General features: G+C 37.9%; 1 protein-coding gene and 1 pseudogene across 2 annotated transcripts in view; both read left to right on the plus strand.

The window, feature by feature from the left end:
- Window positions 1-21467, plus strand: part of Fcho2 (FCH and mu domain containing endocytic adaptor 2) — a 102385-nt gene that overhangs the window by 63067 nt on the left and 17851 nt on the right. The window contains exons 12-19 of one of the 2 annotated variants that reach the window (XM_032898986.1): window positions 4307-4364; window positions 4626-4801; window positions 7336-7347; window positions 7722-7746; window positions 8947-8989; window positions 10489-10574; window positions 12870-12979; window positions 16037-16166. In XM_032898986.1, coding sequence (XP_032754877.1) covers window positions 4307-4364; window positions 4626-4801; window positions 7336-7347; window positions 7722-7746; window positions 8947-8989; window positions 10489-10574; window positions 12870-12979; window positions 16037-16166 — 640 coding nt within the window. Of the gene's footprint in view, window positions 1-4306; window positions 4365-4625; window positions 4802-7335; window positions 7348-7721; window positions 7747-8946; window positions 8990-10488; window positions 10578-12869; window positions 12980-16036; window positions 16167-21467 lie in introns of both variants that reach the window. The other variant, XM_032898987.1, reaches the window with a different exon arrangement.
- Window positions 18845-20788, plus strand: LOC116897254 (annotated as a pseudogene).

Here is a 21467-nt window from a genome sequence, read left to right on the forward strand (position 1 = left end):
AGAGAGAGAGAGGAGAGAAACCAAAAGGGGGAAAAGATATTTGTTTTTATTTTTCAAACCTCATATCAAGAAAATATATTAGCAAAATACTGGAGTGCCAAAATATTCACCAAATGAGAACTGGTTAAATAAATTATTAATATAAGCAGATTTTTACAAAGAATTAGGTTGACCTATATCTGTAACTGTCCATATGGAAAGAATTTTTTAAGTAAAAGTGTAATCTCTCTAACTGATTGCTATTTCAAAAGTAAACCACGTCAAAAAGTAATTGTGATTGCTATGGGCGGAATGATTAGTTATGAGCAGGACAGGAGACTCATTTTTCTTTTGCTTCATTTTGTTTATGGCTAGTTCATGCCCTTATCACCCTCTCTCTCTCACTATCCCACTTGCCTGTCCACCTGCCCACCTGTCTGTCTGTTTTAGACAGAGTCTCTGTAAATAGCTCAGGCTGTCCTTGAACTCCCAGAGATTCCCCAACCTTTGCCTCATTAGTGCTGGGATTAAAGGCGTGTACCACCACATCTGGCTATTAACAAGAACAAAATCAGTAAGTTGTTTTGTAGGTAAAATATTATTGTTTCCTAGTTCTTTTTAAAAAACATGTGATTTCAAAACTAATTTGGTGTACATCTTTTGAAGGCTGCTCAAGTGAGAATAGATTGTTCTTTTTGGGGTGGGGTACATTGTCCCTAAGCAGAGATTATAAAATTTTGCATTGACTCTTGAACTTTTTCAACACACAAACACACACACCCACCCACCCACCCAACCACCCACCTTGGTTGAATGAGTTCTCAGCTTCCTTAGTGGTAAGGATTACAGGTCTGTACAATGCTCACAGTGTGATTTTTTTTTTTTAATGTTTTTCCCCTTTTCCCTCTCCCTCTCTCTCTCCTTCCTTCCTTCCTTCCTTCTTTCTTTCCTTCTTTCCTTCTTTCCTTCTTTCTTCCTTCTTTCCTTCCTTCCTGAGATGGTATTTCTCTGTGTAACTCTTGACTGTCCTGGAACTCACCTAAGGCTGATCTTGGAAGCTGCCTCTGCCTCCTGAGTGCTGGGATCAAAGGTGTGCACCATCATGCTTGGGCACATAATGGTTTGATTTTTGTTGTTTAAAAACCACTACTACCACAACTATATTTTTAAAATGTTGAAATTATTTCTTCTTTTCTTTATATAGCTACTGGCATGATACTTCATTAAATAGTGAGAGCCCTAATATAGAAACATGGGTTAAATGAATGAAGACATATAGTGTAGTCTTCATGCTTTTATTAGTATTAGAGTTCTGTGAATAGTTTCAGTATTTCAAAATCTTGAGTAACTGACTCATTTTGTTGTTTTTTACTTCTTATTTTCTAATTTGTGTTTCTCTGTCTGTGTTTGCCTTGTGTGTGAGGATGTCTGCAGAGGTCAGAAGAGGGCATCTGATCCCCTTCCTTACCCCTGCCCCCAGTCCTTTCCAGCTGGACTACCGGGTGGTAGTGAGCCACTGGACATGGTGCTGGAAGCCAAACCTGAGTCCTTTGGAAAAGCAGTAGACGCTTTAACCACTGACCATTCTTCACCCAGGCCTTCAGAAAATAGACAGTCTCACAGTGCAGTTATGTAAGGGAGCACATAGCACCCTTTCAGATTGTTACACTCTCTCACAGCTCTCAGGACACTCATCAGGGCTGGTGTGGGATGAGAAATTCATTGCTTTCTGTGCTCAGGAATATCAAAGTTTGTTCAAATGCTAACCTTTATATGTTATTTTGGGTTTTCTTGTTTTGTGCTGTCAGAAATAAACTTTCTGTGAATACTTGTGTACATGTTTTTATATAGATAATTATTTTCTATGATTGGTAATTTTATTTCTGAAATCTAATCTTAAAATAACTACTTGGATTTTACTTTTGTTTGTGTTGTTGTCTTGTTTTTCTATCCTTTTTTTCAACCTATTTATTTATAAGTTGATCTTATTATCGACATAGTTCGCTCAATTATCTTTCATTTGTTGTGTCAATCACTTAATTAATTTTAGTATTAAGTGTATTTTTTTCATTTGTCGATTCAAAACAAGAACATTTTATTTATTTTTTGAAATATATTGTTTTTATTTGATAAGTTATCATGCATACTTATTAGACATCATGTGGTATTTTTAGTGTGCATATCCAGTGTCTAATGGTTAGTTCAGAGCCATTAGTATAACCATCAACCTAAAATATTGTTTCTTTAGCTTCTACATATAAAATATGAAGTATTTTGAGTGTGAGTGTGTGTGTGTGTGAGTGAGAGAGAGAGAGAGAGAGGGAGAGAGAGAGAGAGAGAGAGAGAGAGAGAGAGAGAGAGAGAGATCATTTAATATAAAGCCCTTCAGCCTGGTCTATGTAGCTCTAAACGATAGGACTCATTTTTTGTTGTTTGAATTTGTGGCTGTACGCTATTTCATTTTGAATGCGTATTGTATTTTATTTACTCAGCCACCTGATGATGGACACCGTGGCTGATTCTGTCTTGACTACTGGAAATAGTACTGCAGTAAACTTAGGAGTACAAATATCTTTTTAAAAAACATTTTTTTAAAAAGAAATTGGATGAATCAGTTTTTTAGAGCTTTTTAGTGGTTACCCCATGTCAAATAGTTTTAAGAACTATGTATTTTCACCATACTTTATGGTTGTTATCTGCAAGTGGATCCAGAAGCAGCCTCTTAGAGAATGGCTTTCCAGCCTCTGTGGTGTACCGCTGTTTGCTAATGCTTGACTACAGTTTGTGTGGATTTGTTGCTATGTCTGCTGTCTGTCCTGATCAGCAGTCCCATCTCTCCCCATCTCTGTTGAGCTCTCCGTTTGTTTGCTGAAGAGACTCTGGTTTGTTTGTAGCTTCGCATAAACTGGATTTTGCTGACTGTGTATTTCTATAGTGAGTTATTTCTCTTCTCTGTGTTATTTAAGTTGGTGCTTAGCTCTGTAAGCGTGATCAGATTTAGATTCAGTGGGTTTTGTTTTCCTCTGGATGCACATGATGTTTTCCTTTTTATCTTTTTAAAAATACTGACGCACTGTCTTAGATAGAGCATTGGCTAGTCACACTTTAATCTCCTTTAAAGAGGCTCTGTCTTAGATCTCCTTGCAGCTGCTTAAGATACTGAAAGAATAGTTATCTTGGCCGTAGTTCTTTTTCTTTTAATTCATTTATTTCTGTTTTCTAAAATTGTTTTATTTATTTACCAATTGTTGCCTACCTTCTGGGTCCACCCTCCAAGAGTTCCTCACCCGTGCGCCCTCCCCTTTGCCTCTGAGAGAGTGCTGCCTCACTGACCGACCCTTCCATCCCCCTCCCATGGGGGTCAGGTCTCTACAGGGCTAGGTGCATCCTTCATTTTGGACTTTAACAGAAATGTGGATCTTGAGTATTCTGAATTGGTTTTCACCTTGGCGTTTTTCTTTATTTTTAAAGATTTATTTTTGGGGACTGGAGAGATGGCTCAGTGGTTAAGAGCACTGACTGCTCTTGCAGAGGTCCTGAGTTCAATTCCCAGTAATCACATGGTGGCTCACAACCATCTGTAATGGGATCTGATGCTCTCTTCTGGTGTGTCTGAAGACAGCTGCAGTGTACTCACATACATAAAATCAATAAATAAATCTTTTAAAAATATTTGTTTTAAAAATTAATTACGTATATGTGTATATTTATAGGGGGAATACATATGTGCATGTATATGCAAGCCTCTTCAGATGTAGAGGCTGGCAGTGTCAGATCCTCTTGAGTTGGAGTTACAGGAAGTTGTTAGCCTGATTAGCTGCTGGGTAGTAGGAGCCAAATCGGGGTCCTATAGCAGAGTAGTGTGTGTTCTTGGCTACTAAACCATCTGTTGTACCCCACCTTGGCAGTTTCTTGCTCTAAAATTACGAGTTGTGATTTCCTATTGCATGTTGCAGGGTTTTCTTCAGGTTCGGGAGCATAGAATGTGATTTAAAAGTAATAAACTATAGAGATTTAATTTTCCACAGTGCTAAAAATTTTGTTAATCTATTGATATTTGATACAGTAGCTTAGTTCTTCAGTAATAAATCTTTTTAAAAATTTTTGGTATTTTTCAAGAAAGGATCTCACTGTCCTGGAACTCAGAACCAGGCTAGCTTCAAACTCACAGAAATCCACCTGTCTCTATCTTCCATGTGCTGGGGCTAAAGGTGTGCACCCCTACCACTGGCCCTCAGTAATATTTTAGACTATAAGAGTTTGCTCTCTTTAGTGTCTTTAAATATTGGTGCTGTCATAATAGTAATTCTTTACTGTTGTTCCCTAGAATATTCCTGATGTAGATGAAGAAGGTTTTAGTATTAAACCAGAAGCAAATCAGAATGATATCCTTTTGTGATCTGGGTATTCTTAATGGATGGTGTTGGCATATACATAGCTATAAAAATAATGTCCTACTTAAAGCCACTTCCGTTTTTAGTTAGCTAAAATAGACTGTTCTTCATTTTACATGTTTTGTTAATTTAAGTGAGTAGTTTTATTCCTATCCATATATATTTCTCTTATAAGGCTCTTTTATTTTTGTATTAATGTGGAAATCAGTTTTCAAGATAAGGTAGACACTACATTCTTTAACTCATCCTCACATACCAAAGAGAACCATTTCTACTCATCCAGTGACTCTGACTCTGAAGACGAAGAACCAAAGAGGTACCGGATAGAGATAAAGCCCGTGCATCCCAATAACGTGCATCACACAATGGCTTCTCTGGATGAATTGAAAGTGTCCATAGGGAATATAACACTGTCCCCAGCTGTGTCTGTGAGTATCTGAGCACGAGCCATGTTCTGTCTGCCTACAACTGCTTAATTCTTTTAAAATAATATTTATTTTATTAATGTGTACTGTATATGACCATGTAGAGGGGATGTGCACATGTGCCACAGGGTTAGGCGTGGTGGTCAGGACAACTCTGTAGAGTCAGGTCTCCCACTATGCTTTTACATGGATTTGGAGATCAAAGTTGTGATGTTTGTATGTGTGGCAGGTAATTTTTTTTTTACCTGCTGAGATATCATACCATCTATGGTTAATTTTGAGAATAGTAAATAAACAATAAAACTGGAAGATATTATTTTGTGATTCTTAAATTTGTTTGTTTGATTTTATTTGAGTTTTATATACTGTATATTTTTTTACAAAATGAGACTGAATCCAGGTCCTCAAGCTAAATCCCAATGCCCTCTTCGCTCCCTATGTCGTCTTCCCCCAGAGCTGTTAGGTACGTGATGAATGTTTGCGTGCATGGACGTCTGTGGATCATGTCTGTGAGGTGCTGAGGAAGGCAGAGGGGGAGTTAGACCCTGGAACAGGACTTAGAGGTAGTGAACAGATAATGGTGACATGCCATGTCGGCGCTGAGAACTGACTCTGCGCTTGCTAGAACCTATCCAGTCGTCTCCAGCTCAGTTTATAATTCTTATATAGATAAATAAGGCTATTGATTTGGCTTAGTTATGCTCTTGGAAAAAAAAATTGTTGTGTTTTGTTTGAGACAGGGTTTTCTTGTGTGGCCCTGGCTGTCCTGGAACTCATTCTGTAGACCAGGTTGGCCTCGAACTCAGTGCTGGGGCTAAAGGTGTGCAGCAGCACCTGATGGAACAGTTAAGGAAGCAAGAAGTGTAGAGCAGTCGGCATTTGTTAACTGTGTGACAGTGCTGTGGGTCTCTGGCAGAAGATTGCGAACTGACAAAATTATTATTTTCCTCATCTAATTTTAAAGGATTTCTTCTGTTTTCAAATCTACTGTAAAAGGATGCCATGAAAATCAATTTAAAGGTTAAATTCAGTCTTTCCCTTTCCCCCGGCAGTGCTAGAGCTTGAATCTCGGCTTTTGCTTACGCTGCGCAAACACTCTACCACCGAGTGATATTCTGGCTCTTTTTTGGATTTTTATATTCTTGTCTTTCTCTGTCACATTTGAATTTGAAGAAGAAACAAAATACGAATGTAGCCAATAGATGTCTCACTGTTAAGAGCACTTGCTATGCACTAAGTTCGATTCTCAGACCCCACTTTGTAGGAGTAAACTCACTTTCAAAAGGTGTCTTCTGGTTTCCATCCACACGAGTGCCTGCATTCATACACACAAATATCATACACAATAGTGATAAAATTAAGAATGCTATAGTAATAATGCCACTGACGTCATATGAATTGAGAGGTATTACAGAGGAGAAAGGCATGTCTTAGAATGAGAAGTTTCTATGGAAATATGCATATTATCATTACTTAAAAGCTATTTTCCTTAATAATTTTTTGTTATAACACCATTTTATGTATTATACCTAATTTGTATGTGGGTTTTAATTTTTTAAATTTTAATATATTATTTTGAGATAGGCTGACTAGTATATGCTCCGTAGACGATGCTGGTCTTGAGCTCACAGAGATTTGCCTGTCTCTCCTTCCTGCTAGGACTAAAGGCATGTACCACCACACCTGGTCCTAATTATACGTTCAAAGGTGTGTGTGTGTGTGTGTGTGTGTGTGTGTGTGTGTGTGTGTGTGTGTGTGTGCGCGCGCGCGCGCGTGCATGCATACATACCTACCCACCTACCTATACATACTTGTTTTGGAAGTGAAAGTGTTTTTTTCTTAGTACTCATATTCTTGAGTATCAGTCCGTGGTGGAACATCTGCCAAGCAAGCATTGTGCCCTCAGTCTGATACTCAGTAACATGGAAGGGGAAGGGAGGAGTAAGTATTTTTTGATGGAGGGAAAAATGTTCTATAATTCTCAGCACCATGCCTCCAGGATTCCGAAGTGAGGATCTATTATATCATTACTATTTTAACATTGATGAGTATGTAGTTATGAGGAGACTTGGTGTATATTTGAAGTAGTCAGTTATGAACCATTGACAATTTTTATTGTGTAATAGCATAACCAATGAAAAATAAACATAAGCAAACGCTTAAAGGGATGGGTGTAAACATATATATTAAAGTGCTATGACCTCTTCATGAACAGTCGGGGTCACAGGTATTCTTAAAGCTTTCGTGTCTCATCTGTTGTTTCTGTTTGTATTTAAATTAATATATATCAATTTCATGCCCAGAAAGTAGTTAAAGGAACAATTTAACAGTGACTATTGTGTTTGAAAAGAAGAGCTCTTTGCATGTGTGTTGTTGCCTATGTGGTTTACTTGTATGATTTTCTCCCTAACTGTGTGTTTTAAGGTGAATGTGTTTTAAGTAGGATTTAGAAGGGAAGAAACAAATTATTAAGTGTGAAAAGAGAATTAAATTCTATACTGAACATTGTTTTTCTCTTTCTTTCCATGTACTGCTAGAGACACAGTCCAGTAAGTGCCAGATTTTTATATTTTGCCTATTGACTTTTTAAAAATTAGTGTAATAAAACATTTGATTTTCAAAATTTTGTTAAGTTTAGATTATTGTAGTATTTTAGATATTGAATATTTTAAGAACATTGTATTAGGTACATGTACTTTACTTTTTGAATTAGGTTACTACACTAGAAATTATTACGCCTACATTTAGAGATACATTTATAAGTACTGAATTTTTTAAATATATTTTTGTAAATGCAATTTACAGTTAAGTATATATGATACAGGCCACATAAAGTAGGTTAGTATTGATAACATTTTATTACAGTTTGTTACCAAGTTAAATATTTGTTTAATAATACTTAATTTTTGCATTTCTGTTTTAGGTACAGATGAATCGGAATTCATCTAGTAAGTTTGATAACAGGAATTGGTTGATTTTGTAAGGATATCAGACACATAGCTGGTCTCAGCCTTGTGTAGTTAAGGGATTAATGCTCTGTTTGCATTGCCAGTCTTACTGGTAGACTAGAGGATACTTATGCAGAAAACAGGACCCACAGCGTTTGTTGTTGCACTAGGAAACATTCCTTAGTCCTCATGTAGCTTACAGAATTCTTTAGAAACCGACAAAGCTAGAGAGGAGCTGCTGACTGAGATGCTAAAATGGACTGTTCATTGTCATTAATGTGATCCTAGCACATGAACGTCCTTTGGGGTCAAACCCCAGCGTTGTGGAGGAGGAGGCTGTGAGAGTGTTTTATAAAATAGTAATAATCTTTAACTTTACTTATTTTAAAGTCATGTTACAGTTACAGTTTCCGCAGTTGCTGTAAGATGGAGGACAGTGCAGCAAGCCCTGAGACAGAGCAGACATCCAGAATAAACCCAGGGAAAACCAGTGCAGGCAGCTCGGTACTCCTGATGAGCTGTGCTGCCCATTGGGATCACTGCTGGCACCAGTTGTTGCTTGGAGATGTAGAACATTTAAGGTGTGGCCAGAGTTGATGTTCACTGGTGAGACCTCACTCCAGTGTTGTTCTCACTGGTCAGATGCAGAGTGCAGCAGAAAGGATGAGGACCTCCCTCCTTCAGTAGCTCATCTCCACTAATGATTGTATAGTAGTCCGTAGTAGTTATTCTGAGAGTGCGAAACCGACTGTGGGGCTTATCAAATAAAATTCTTGTGTAGAATACACACACGTACTTACCCATTTCTTCTAATTTTTCTAATTACTTATTTTTGAGATAAGGTTCTTTATATAGTCCTAGAACTCACTATGTAGACCAGGCTGGCCTTGTAGTCACAGAGCTTTCCCTTGTCTCTGCCCTCTGGAGGGCTGGAAGTAAAGGCATGAGCCACCATGCCTAGCTCTTACAATGTCTAAAGTTACAGTCTGTGCTTTCCTTTATAAAGCTAATAAAAAGAATCAGGAATCAGCAGAAATTCAGCTTTGTGTTTTTCACAATTGTTTATATTTATTTTTTCTAGTCCCAAACTTCTAAGTTGTTTTTAGCATTGGAATATGTAAATTTATAGAGGAACTTTTAATTAAAGTATTTTTTGTCTCAGATTATTAGTTTTTCATAATACTTTAATTTTTTAATTAGATGAAGAGTTAACAAAATCAAAGCCGTCTTCTCTACCCACTGAGTAAGTTTGCTGTTTATTTCTTTTAGTAGATTCATTATAGACTGTATTATTTCAAGCAATTTTAGGTCAAGCTCAAAGCTGGGTGAAAGGTACAGAGATTGCCTATATATACTCCCTATCTTAGCATGCCAGGCTTCCTTCTCAAACCCCTTACCAGGGTAGTACTGTTGCTGAACTTGCCTCTTGACATGGATCCCCCAGAGAATTTCAGAGGTTCTTGTACATTCTGTGGGTGTAAGCAACTCTTCCTCTTTTTCCTCTCTGCCACCCCACCCAGTCTCTCTAGGCAGCTCTCACAGGACTGGGACTGTAATGTCATAACCAGTGTCTTTACTGTGTAAAATCTCATGCTCTGCGTAGCTAATCTTTTTAAAGCCACGTTTAGATTTAAGTATTTTCTTTTGTCTTTTTTCCCCTAGAAATTTGCAGTTATATGTTAGTCATGTTTTCTGAACTGTAAAATTTATGTTGGAGTTTTTATATATTTTAATTTCTTTTCACGTGAAACTTCTTTTTATGATGATTTTCTAAAAACAAAACAAAAGTGCCGCTGGCCTTGAGCTGTACTGCTCCCTAACAGATGTTGGTGACCATTTCATGCGTATGTGTTTTCATCTTTTTATGGGAATTTCCCACTTCTCTTTCTCACTTTCCTCTTCACTTTTGGTTGTGACTTTGTAAAATGGACCATATATCATGAGCTTCAAGATGGAGTATCTCAATTAATATGAAAAGGCAAAAACCAGATAGCCATCTCACTAGCTCTTAAAACAGATGAAGGAAAAAGCCGTGCCAGCAAGAGTATTCCCTTTGAGTTCATGTTTGTACATGAGTGAACATTCAGCTTAGTGAAGTGGGTAGTTGAAGATTATTTGGTGCCTGTGAAGTATGGAATGAGGGCAGTGGGGGTATTTGTTGTATTTATAACGTTTAAAGTTGAGCTGTTTAGCATCTAAAGCTTAATCTTTAGACTTTGCTTAGATAGTTACAGTAGTAGGCTTTATTGTACAAGGTAGGACATATTTGCATCGGTGCATGTTGAAATATTAGATGGGTGATTTTAAATCAGTGTAACAATTTTGACAGAATAGACCTCGATTCTATTCAGAATTTCTTACAGATTTCACTTCTTTTGAATTTTATATTGTAGACTGTACTAGAACTCAGTCTGTTTAGGATCTGTTAGCTGTGTCTATTGGGTAGCTCATGTACATTGCTGCTTTTCTTCATTTGTAAATCCACAATTATTGTTCTTCACACTCAGTTTGAGTTTAGCAAGGTATGATCAAAGAACATCAATCCTTATCACTCTCCCTGCCAGCACGATGTTATATTGTAATTCTGCCTGGTGCTGTTTGCTAAGTCTATGGACTACATTTCTCAGTGTGTCTAACTATTTAATCACAGTTATTGAACTGTTAGAATTTTGTGGAACTAAAATAAATGGTTTTATGTTAATAATAATCTTTCTAATCATTGTTCTTAAAATGTTATTCTAGGAAAGGGACCAATGATTTACTTGCTTGGGACCCCCTATTTGGATCGTCTCTTGAGTCATCTTCAGCTCCATTAACTTCATCATCATCAGGTAAAAAAAGCCCTGATAAAATAAAATATATGTATATAAATGATGTCTTAATTTTGGGAATATAGTAGCAGCATTTTCCCCATGATTGATTGTGTCTATGTATTATGTTTAATCATCTAAAGCTTTTCCTTTTAAGTTTGTCACCCAGTAATAGTGAGTTCCATCGCTACTACCACTGTAAAAAATGGAACACTCCAGAACACTTAAGAATGGAAATAATCATAATCATCTCTTTTCTTCCAGTGGCTTCTAAAAGCACTGACTGGTGGAGATTGTGTGCAGATGTAATATTCATTTATAAACACTAGTGCTAATAAATATGTTACTAGTGTTTTTTATAAAGTAATTCTGATTATTGTAAAGAATTGAATTTCATACTTATACACGGCTTGGCTTAAGTCCGTTTGAAATGCCACTTGGACAGGCCTCCTGATACGTAACTCACTTACGCCTGCCTCTGCTGTGCTTACTCACCAACAAGCTTCAAGTGTTGAGTCTCGTTCAGTGCCAGCTTCACAGGGAGGATCATATCCTTAAAATAGCTACTTAATAGCAAAGGGAAGTGTTGCAGTCATTCGGGTGGGATACATTTCTTCAGATTATACCTTCAAATGCAGGGACAGGGACAACATGAAAAAACTGGTATCATTTGAAAGAATGAAGCAGCCTCTGAATCCAGATTTGATATTATACCGGCTTCCTCAATTGTGAATACATACTTTCATGTGATGTGCTTTCTAATGATAATTCCTTCCTGTGAGTTTATTTTCTATCCTGTGAATGCCTTTTCTTTTTGCCTTCTTCGTACTCTCCTTGAGTGATTACCGAGATCTTTAGCTTTATATTTTATTTTCTTATGTATTTACTTAGGCTGGTACTTACATGGTTTGAATTTTGCACATTTGTAAATGTAGAGAATTCGCCAAATTTATTTTTTCTACTCACTATATTTTTTTAATGTTTGAATTATAGTACATATTCTTAGTGGATCAAAGGTTTTGAAAATCATTCTATTTGGAAATAATTTAAGGGCCAGTGAGATGACTCAGCAGGTGGTACTGTGGTCAAGCCTAACGACCCGAGTTTCATCCCTGGAGCCCAAATGCTAGAAGACACTGACTCCCACAACTTGTCCTCTAACCTCCATGCACACTGTCTCAGTTAGGGTTTCATTGCAGTGAACAGACATCTGACCAAGGCAGCTCTTATAAAGAAAAGCATTTAACTGGGGCTGGCTTAGAGCATCAGAGCATCAGTCCATTATCATCATGGTAAGGAGTATGTTAGCGTACAGGTAGACGTGGTAGAAGGGCCAAGAGGATAACGTCCTAATCCACAGGCAGTGGCAGGAGACTCTCTCTCTATATACACACACCACACTGGGCATAAATTAGCATAGGAGACCTCAAAGCTCACCCCCTCAGGGGCATCCTTCCTCCAATAAGGCCACACCTCCTAATAGTGCTACTTCCTATGGGTCAAGCATTCAAGCACATGAGTCTACAGGGGCCATTCCTATTTAAACCACCATACTCACACACTCAGAACTACATTAATAATTTTATAAAGATAGCTTAAATATTTGACTCTAATTCATTCCTGCTTTGATTTATATATATATGACTTGTTGGTATACAATTGAAATTTACTTAATATTATGATAAAGGTACTTAAGTTAGGAATATTGCTTTTCAAAATTATAAAGTGTTACAAATGGCATTGACAACATTAAATTCAAACAGGATTTAAGAAGAATGAAGGTATTATGAAAATTTAAAAAATGAGTTTTACTAATTTGGGGTAATATTTTTAGCAAATTAATAGTCTTGAATGGTTTAATTATTATGAATATTACAGTGTAGTTCTACTTAAGTCAGACCACAAAGGTTAATTAAGGTTAGATGTGTTAATTGGCATTCACGTTATTCTGCAAAGCCTTGATTTCACATTAGACTCTGAGTTAGATATATTGATAGTAAACCAAAGACATTTGAATTTAAATTAGTTTATGATCTATCAGATTTAATTTTTATATATGTATAAAAAGTTGAAACAGGAATAAAATTTCTATGTGTCAGTTTCGTTGGAAGATTTAATAATTAATTGTTTTGAGGATTATTGTGAATATCAGCGATAGCTTTGATAAAAGTCTATTTGATGGGTAGATTCTCAGTGTTTCAACAAATAACCTTGATTATATTAACACTATTAGAAATGATCGTTGAATTCTTCTGTCTTTATCTAAGGATTGGTGCATATTGTTGATTTTTCTTCAAATTCTCCTTTCTCTCCCATCAGCCAGACCCACGACACCTCTTTCTTTAGGCACCATTGTTCCACCTCCAAGACCTGCTTCTAGACCAAAGCTTACTTCAGGCAAACTGAGTGGAATTAATGAAATAGTATGTATTCATTTTTCTTTTAAATTATATAACTGTTTTCAGTCTCTTTATTTGTCTGAGGCAGGGTCTCAGTGTGTAGCCCTGGCTGTCCTGGAACTCCTCATGTAGGCCAGGCTGCCTCAGCCTCACAGAGATCCATCTGCCTCTGCCTTCTAAGCGCGGAGATTACAGAGATTAAACTGTTCTCTAAAAATGATACAATTATTTCAACTTAAGATACAGTTATTTTTTGGGCTGGGGATTTAGCTCAGTGGTAGAGCGCTTACCTAGGAAGCGCAAGGTCCTGGGTTTGGTCCCCAGTTCTGAAAAAAAGAACCAAAAAAAAAAAAAAAAAAAAGATACAGTTATTTTCTATATTCCCTGAATAGTTAAATCCTTTTTTCTAAACTCCTTAAAGAATAGGAATTTTTTCCAGTCATACTTCTCTCTCTCTCTCAAAAATCATACTGGCAAAGAACAAACTGTGTAAGAGAACAGAGGTTTCCTTTTTAAAAGTTGGTATATTACACAAGCCAGTGTCCATTGACTCAAAATAAACAAGTTCATGTAATTGCCTAAGTGTAATTATTTAAGAAAAAATGTATTATGTTTTAGGCCTTAGTGTTAGGGGTTCCCAGGGGTCATCTGTCTATTCCAACTTTGTTTTATACATAGGGGTCTGGAGTCCATTGTATGTAGATGATATGAGTGTACAAGACAATGAGGAGCACTGAATTCTCTAAAGTCATCAATAGTGGCAGGAACATCTGTGAGTTCCCAAGCCAGCCTCTGTGCCTCCTGTGTGCTCTGTTTTGTTTCATCTTTCACACTAATTGCTGTTTAATTACAATTACGTTTCTGAAACCCTTGCATATTTTTTCCTTATCTATTTCCAGCAATGTAATCATTGTGGTTGAGTCTTGGTTGAATATAAAAGATACTTTAAAGTGTCTCAGCCATACCAGCCGCCCCTTTCCCCCTTTTTGTGTCTATTCAGCTACTCTAAACTTTCTGGTGTTCTCCAAATACAATATGCTCTTTATTCCTTCTTTTGTTTTCTTTTATGGATGGGGAGGGGCTGTAAGGAGATAGAAGTGAACTTTGGGCCTCATGCATGATAAGCACACACACTGCCATTGAGTTGGTTCTTGTTATTTTCCACATCTACATTTTCTCATTGTACAACTCCATTTGAAGTGACAGCTTTCACTAAGCAAAAAATGGCCTTTTTCTTTAAGACCCAGCTATTATCCATTAGCTGCCTTTGGTCACTCCTCCAGCAAATCGTATCATTCTTTGCTCACTCCCACATACTTGTATTTTTGTTAGAGTGCATCTCACATTGTGCAGACTTAGTGGCTGTTCTTTTGATTGCATGATGTGTTAGCCAGCTTCATGTCCACAGCAGTTTGCAGAAAGCCTGCAACATGGTACACAGATAGGAAATGTACTTTGAGTGGAAGGTCACAGTAGAAGGGATAGCCTCTTTAATTAATGTATTATCCCAGTGAACTGATTTACTGGAAGTGAGGTAAAGACTAAGTACAAGCTGCCAAGGAGATGGTTATTTAAATAATATAAAAATTACTAAGTTTTAGTTATTTATGTATTTTTATGCATGAATCCCCTGTCTGCCTACAGGCCAGAGAAAGTACCAGACCCCATTATAGATGCTTGTGAGCCACCATGTAGGTGCTGGGAATTGAACTCAGGACCTCTGGAAGAGCCCCCAGTGCTCTTAACCACTGAGCTCTCTCTCCAGCTCAGATCACTACTTTGTAACATGTCTTTTTTTCTGTTTATAAAACTTGTTTCTTACTTCTAAATCATGTTAGAAAATACAAAAAACACACAGAAAAATTGAATCTCCTCAATATATTACCAACAATAACTATGTTAACATTTTAGTATATATTCTTTCATTGTTTTCCTAATGCATAAATATTTGACCCTAGATAGTAAATTACCAGTTACTATAAGGACAGACATATTAGCTGTTCAGTGTTAGATCAGTTTTACCAGGGCCTTGCCTAACCCCTGAATGTGGGCTCTGTGGATTCTACCTCTCCTTTGTTGGGCATTTCAGCTGGTCTCATCCCCTTTGGGTCTTTCCTATGTATGTGTGTCCAGTATTTTCTGTTTTTGTTTTTTTTTGTTTTTTTTTTTTTTTTTTTTTTTAGACTCACCACATTGTATTTTCCTAAAAAGTGATGATACCAACTTTAAAGTCCCCATCAGCCACACACGTGTTCAATATAACACAATGGAGCCATGGAATAAACAGTAAAACTTTAACTACTTTATTTGCTACAAATAAAGGAATTAACTTTCAAAAAAAAATAGTCCTAGGGAAGATGGACTTATGTGACTTAATGTGTGTAAAATTGTAAGGACATTGTTGAGTACAGATAATAACTTAAAAAGTTATGAAGCATATATTTTAATTCATATTTTACATATCTGTTATTTTTGCTTGGATGTTTTGGAAATGTCTTTTGTGAATTATTTTTGCTTTATAGATTTCAAGTTACTTTAAAAATAGTATCACCTACTTTGGGTAACTTACAGCCACCCATAACTCTAGCCCAGGGGATCCAATGCCCTTGTCTGGCCGCTGTGTGGGCACTCACATATCCATTCCATTCAAACACAGGCACACAAACACACATAAGCAGTAAAACAAGAAAGTTTGAAAATATGCCTTTTAAAAATTAACTAGAACATTTAAAAATTATTTTTTCTTATTTCTTGACTTATTACTGATAGGATACAGAGAACTAATCTCCTGTTTATAGAAATAGTGTGCATGACCTTTCTGGGAAGCAATTTGGAGAACTTTTATTTTACTTATGAGCACTGTATTAAGTATACTTAAAATAGGAGAATATTTTATGTACAAACCTTCTTGATAGCATATAGCCTTTTAAGGTTTCAGTATATTCTTGGAAGCAAATTGCTTCCAACACCTAGTTAAAAGAAACTCATGGTAAAGATGAATGGTTTGTTAAGACAACATTTTTCTCTGACAAGGAAGGAGGACTTTCTATATAATTTGATAAATAACTTTTTGTTTTTAAGCCCAGGCCATTCAGCCCACCTATAACTTCCAACACCAGCCCACCTCCTACTGCTCCCTTAGCCCGGGCAGAGAGCAGTTCCTCTATCTCTTCCTCTGCGTCATTGAGTGCTGCCAATACTCCAACAGTAGGTAAGTGGTTATTGTTGGTTATGAAAGTTAGTTAGTGTGCAAAGCTTTACATTTGCATGGGTGAGAAATGTGCATACACACATATTTGTTGTTTTAGAGAAGCAAGGTCTTTCCACATAGCCCTGGCTGACCTAGAACTCACAGAGATCTGCCTGCCTCTGCCCCACCCCTGACATGCCTCTATCTGCTGTGAAAGATGAGAGTCATGTGCCACCACGCCCAATACATGGTTTAGAAGGCCTTAAATTTTTTAGTTTTATATACAAAGACTAGTCTCAGCTCTTTGACTGAGTAGAGGCCTTGAATAATATGTTTAAGAAAAACTGCTTAGTCCAACTTAATGCAGCCTCTGTCCTTCGCATACTGATGGAAACATTGCAGCCCAGGAACAGCCTGTATTTTTGGTTCCCATGCTAGTAGTTTGAGTAGATGCAGAAGAGTAAGAACCTGGGCCAAATTTTTGTGGGTAAGTCTAGTATAGCATCTGGTGAACCATCTTACCCTAGAACTTTCATTAAAGGAAAAGCAGACACTCACATATACCCTTTTTTTCTCTTCCCTGGTGAGAAGTAAAGAATTTAACATCAGAAATTTTGTTTTTCTGGACATACATTTATACTTGTGAAACTGACCACATTTTTTCTGTTTTAGTTATTACTGTCTATACTTGGAATGTTGTAACTATTGCTGAAACTCCTTACGAATTTGCCAATATATAAATTGCTGGTCAGTGTAAATTACCAAAGGAATACTGTACAATGCAGTCAGTTCTACTGTGAATTCACAGTTACATTCTTAAGAAAGTTTGTGTTTGGGGGCTGAAAAGATAGTTCAGTGGTTAACAGAGCTCTTGTAGAGGACCCAGGCTTGATCTCCAGCACAGACATGGCAGTCCACACCACCAGTAACTTCACTTCTGGAGGAGCGTGACAGTCAGGTTAATTCACAATGTTGTACACATACATACACCATACACTCGAACATACACAAAAAAGGAAAACAAAGTTCATGTTTGAAAATCATTTTCTTGGAATGTTTTATTCAATGAAAGAATGTTGTGTGTTTGTGGTGAATTATTTATCTTATAGAAATTTAATCACAAATATTAAAAATAAGTTATTAGGCTGAAATTATTTAAATAATCTAAACCATACAAACAAAACCAATGTTTTACTGCATCTAGATTTTACTCAAGAATTTTTTAGCATTGTCTCCTTTATTCAGTTCTCATTATTTTTCTAACCCGTTGTCACTGTGAAAACAAGCAGGAAGCTCCTGACGTGCACCAGCTGGGTTTCAGGTGCAGCCGTCTCCTGGGCCCTAATGGAAATGTAGACGTTAAAGTCAGACACTCAGGACTGGAGGCTGGGCTTTTCCATGCTTTTCAGGGGGATTGTGATATGACCTATAATTAAGCTAATTTAATTACATTCAGTTTATCACGGCTGACTTAGAAAGAATGCACCTTGTTGGTGTGATGATTGCATGGTGATCGACTTGACGGACAAGGGAATGATTCGACTTCTCAATGGTCAAGCCTGATGCTACCATTTTATTTTACATGCCTTGCACATTTTCCATTTTAAATTTATGTAACTGAGTATAATCGATAAGTTTGTTCTTTGAGTGAACAGCTTTATTTTTGTTTGTATATGTGTTTTCTTAATTTTGTTTCCACAAAATTTATACTTTAGTCATAGGAAAAGATTAGCTCTACTAGAAGTTGAGCAGGCAGCTTGAGTAATGAAAACAGACTTCAGCATTTTCATTGCATACTGGTACACCCAGCCTTTTGCTGTCTGCATGGCACTGTGATCTGTACACATGCTGGGTTGTAGTCACACCTGTCCTGGGGTGCACAGAGCCCCAGGATGTGCCTGTTTCAGACAACCGGTTTGTGAGTGGAAATGTGAAGTTGATTTTGATTGAGCTGGTATGTATTTGTTTATTGTCTTAGTCCCTAATGTTGACAGTAGGAAATCTGGTACAAGAGATAGACAGGCAAGGCAGATGGATTCCAGGTTTTTGCACTAGAGGGTCTTCAGTCTATCTAAAAAGTTCCTTTGTTATGACTATTCAGCTCTGTTGAGATTTGAAGTTGTTGACTTTTCTTGTTTCTTGAAAATGTTTTCTTTTCCTGCAATATTTTATCTTATTTAAATGTGATAGAAGATGATAATTTGATTGGGACACTCTCTGACATTGAAAAGCACTGTGAGACAACACCAGGTATTGTTACATGTGACTAATGCTCCCAAAGCTGTCTAAACTATTTCACCTAATTTTTTCCTTTTCCAGCACTGTATAGTGTGTCAGCAGTCAGGAATAACTCTAAGATTAACTGTCTCAATTTTGTGCTAATTATGTCCAGTCACTATACGAGACCAGGCCTTAATTATAAAAACGCATACTGATCTTGTATTTTCTTCCATCCTGCCTAAGGATTAAAAACCAACAGATTGGAACTCTCAAGCTATCAGAACAGAGTGATTAGAAAAGAAACAAAGTGGGTCTGGAGAGATGGCTCAGTGGTTAAGAGCACTGACTGCTCTTCCAGAGGTCCTCAGTTCAATTCCCAGCAACCACGTGGTGGCTCACAACCATCTGTAAGGAGATCTGGTGCCCTCTTCCAGCATGCAGGCATACATGCAGGCAGAACACTATATATAATAAATAAATAAATCTTTATAAAAAAAAAAAAGGAAACAAAGTATGTCAGCCTTAACAATGTTATAAAAGGGGCTGGAGACTTGGCTCAGCAGGTAAGAGCACTGGCTGCTCGTGCAGAAGACCAGGTCAATTCTCAGAAACTCATGCTGACTAACAACCCTCTATAACTCTAGTTCTGCGTGTTGCATGCACTCAGTGCATTCAAGCAAAGCAACTAGTGCATACACATAAAATAAAAATAAATAATGCTCGCAGTGTGAGCGCAAAGGCCATGTGGATACTGTGCTCAAAGGAAGTGCATAGAACTACTCAGTGTTGAAGGAAAGTGCTCTGTATCCTGCTTATCCTACTAGACGTTTTGTATTTTCAGGATTTAATGCTTTCTAAATATGTAGCAGTTAAACCAAAACTGGAAATGAATGTGTCCTTAGTAAGAGTACAGATTGTTAGACTGACAGGAGGGCCGGGTGGCAAGCAAGATGACACAGACTCAGGGCACCAAGAGGAAAGTTACTTACTGTGATGACGGGGACATTGAAAACTACTATTATGAACAAGGGCACCCAGTGAAGCCTCACTGAATCTGCATGACTCATAGTAGCTGCTCAATTATGGTCTCTACCAAAAAAATGGAAATCTATCGTTCTCACAAAGCCAGTGCTGAGGAGATGACCAAGTACCACAGTGATGACTACATTAAATTCTTGCATTCTATTCGCCCAGATAGTATGTCTCAATACAGCAATTCAACGTGGGTGAGAACTGTCTGGTATTTGATGGCTTGTTTGAGTTCTGTCAGTTGTCCATGAGTGGCTGTATTACAAGTGTAATGAAACTCAATAAGAGGCAGACTGACATCGCTGTGAAGTAGACTTGGGGCCTGCACCATGCAAAGAAGTCTGTAGCATCTGGCTTCTGTTACGTCAATGATATCATCTTGGCCATCCTGGAACTGCTAGAGTATCACCAGAGGGTGCTGTATATTGACATTGATATTCACCATGGTGATGGTGTGGAAGAGGCCTGCTATACTACAGACCAGGTCATGACTGTGTCCTCTCAGAAGTATGGAGAGTACTTCCCAGAAACTGGGGACCTATGGGATATTGGGGCTGGCAAAGGCAAGTATTACGCCGTTAACTACCCACTGGGAGACGGCATTGATGCTGAGCCCTATGAAGCCATCTTCAAGCCAGTCATGTCTGAAGTAATGGGGATGTTCCAGCCTAGTGCAGTGGTCCTACAGTGGGGTCAGACTTTGTCTGGGGATCGGCTAGGTTGCTTCAATCTGACCATCAAAGGTCATGCCAAGTGTGTGGAGTCCCTGAAGAGTTTCGACTTGCCTATGCTAATGCTGGGAGGAGGTGGCTACACCATCCTTAGTGTTGCTCACTCCTGGACTTAACAGCTGTGGCCCTGGGCACAGAGATCCCTAATGACCACTTTGGACCAGATTTCAAGCTTCACATCAGCCCTTCCAGTATGACTAACCAGAACACTAATGAATACCTGGAAAAGACCAAGCAGTGCCTCTTTGAGAACTTGAGAATGCTGCCCCATGCTCAGGCCATACCTGAGGACGCCATCCCAGAAGAGAGAGGTGAGGAAGACCCTGACAAGCGAATCCCCACCTGCTCCTCTGACAGACGCACTGCCGTGAGGAGGGGTTCTCCGACTCCAACGAGGAGGGGAAGGAGGTCTCAAGAACGCTTCTAACTTTAACAGCCATGAGTCAGGACAGAGGATGAGAAAGAGAAAGATCCCAAAGAGAAAACCAAGGAGGAGGGTCAGAAGCCAAAGGGGTCAAAGGCGAGGTCCAGTTGGCCTGAGCAAGGTCTGCAGCTCCATCTTCTCCCCAAGTCCCTCACTTGCCCTCAATTTCTCAGACTTTATATTTTCTATTCCTGTGTATTTATATAAAATATATTAAATATAACGTCTTCAGGGACTAGATAGGAACCAGGGACCAGCGCACAGGGCAGTGGTACTGGGAGAACTCTTTCCAGAACTTCCTTGTCTGTCCTGCCCCAGATCTGAGTTTTGAACCAGGTCTGAGCAGAAAGAAAACAACTGGAAGACAAAATCCTGAACTGCAAGTGCCTGCTTAGGAGCTCAGCTAAGATGCCCTGATTAAGCTTTTTAGAAGGGGTGATTGGGTCTTCTGGGACCTCTTTGCAGGCTAGGGTACTATCAGCCATTTTTAGATTGGCTTTATACCTTCCCACCCATCCTGGGCAAGCTGCTCTCTTCCCCCAGTTCCGTAGATGCAGGTTGTGAGCCTCGCCTCCTTTTTACTTCGTGAGTCTCTTTGTAATAAAACAGCACATTTCTATAAGAGAAAAAAGTACAGACCGTTTTCACGTCCAAAAACGCTCAACTATAAATGTAGAATAAGCTTTTTATTTTAGACAGGTAAATATTTCCTTTCTATTTTAGACAGGTAAATAGTTCCTTTGCAAGTCCATTATTTTGAAGTCTACATGTTGTGGATTACAGTTTTGAAAACAAAAATGTAATTAAAACAAAAACAAAAAACCAGAAATGCAAATAAACCAAATGGTAAAGTGTTTTTGAGCTCCCCTCAACCTTCTAACTCTTTGCTTGCCCATATTTCATAAGAAGCATTGCAGT

The sequence above is a fragment of the Rattus rattus genome, chromosome 3 (assembly GCF_011064425.1).
Source record: "Rattus rattus isolate New Zealand chromosome 3, Rrattus_CSIRO_v1, whole genome shotgun sequence".
Classification (NCBI taxonomy): domain Eukaryota; kingdom Metazoa; phylum Chordata; class Mammalia; order Rodentia; family Muridae; genus Rattus; species Rattus rattus.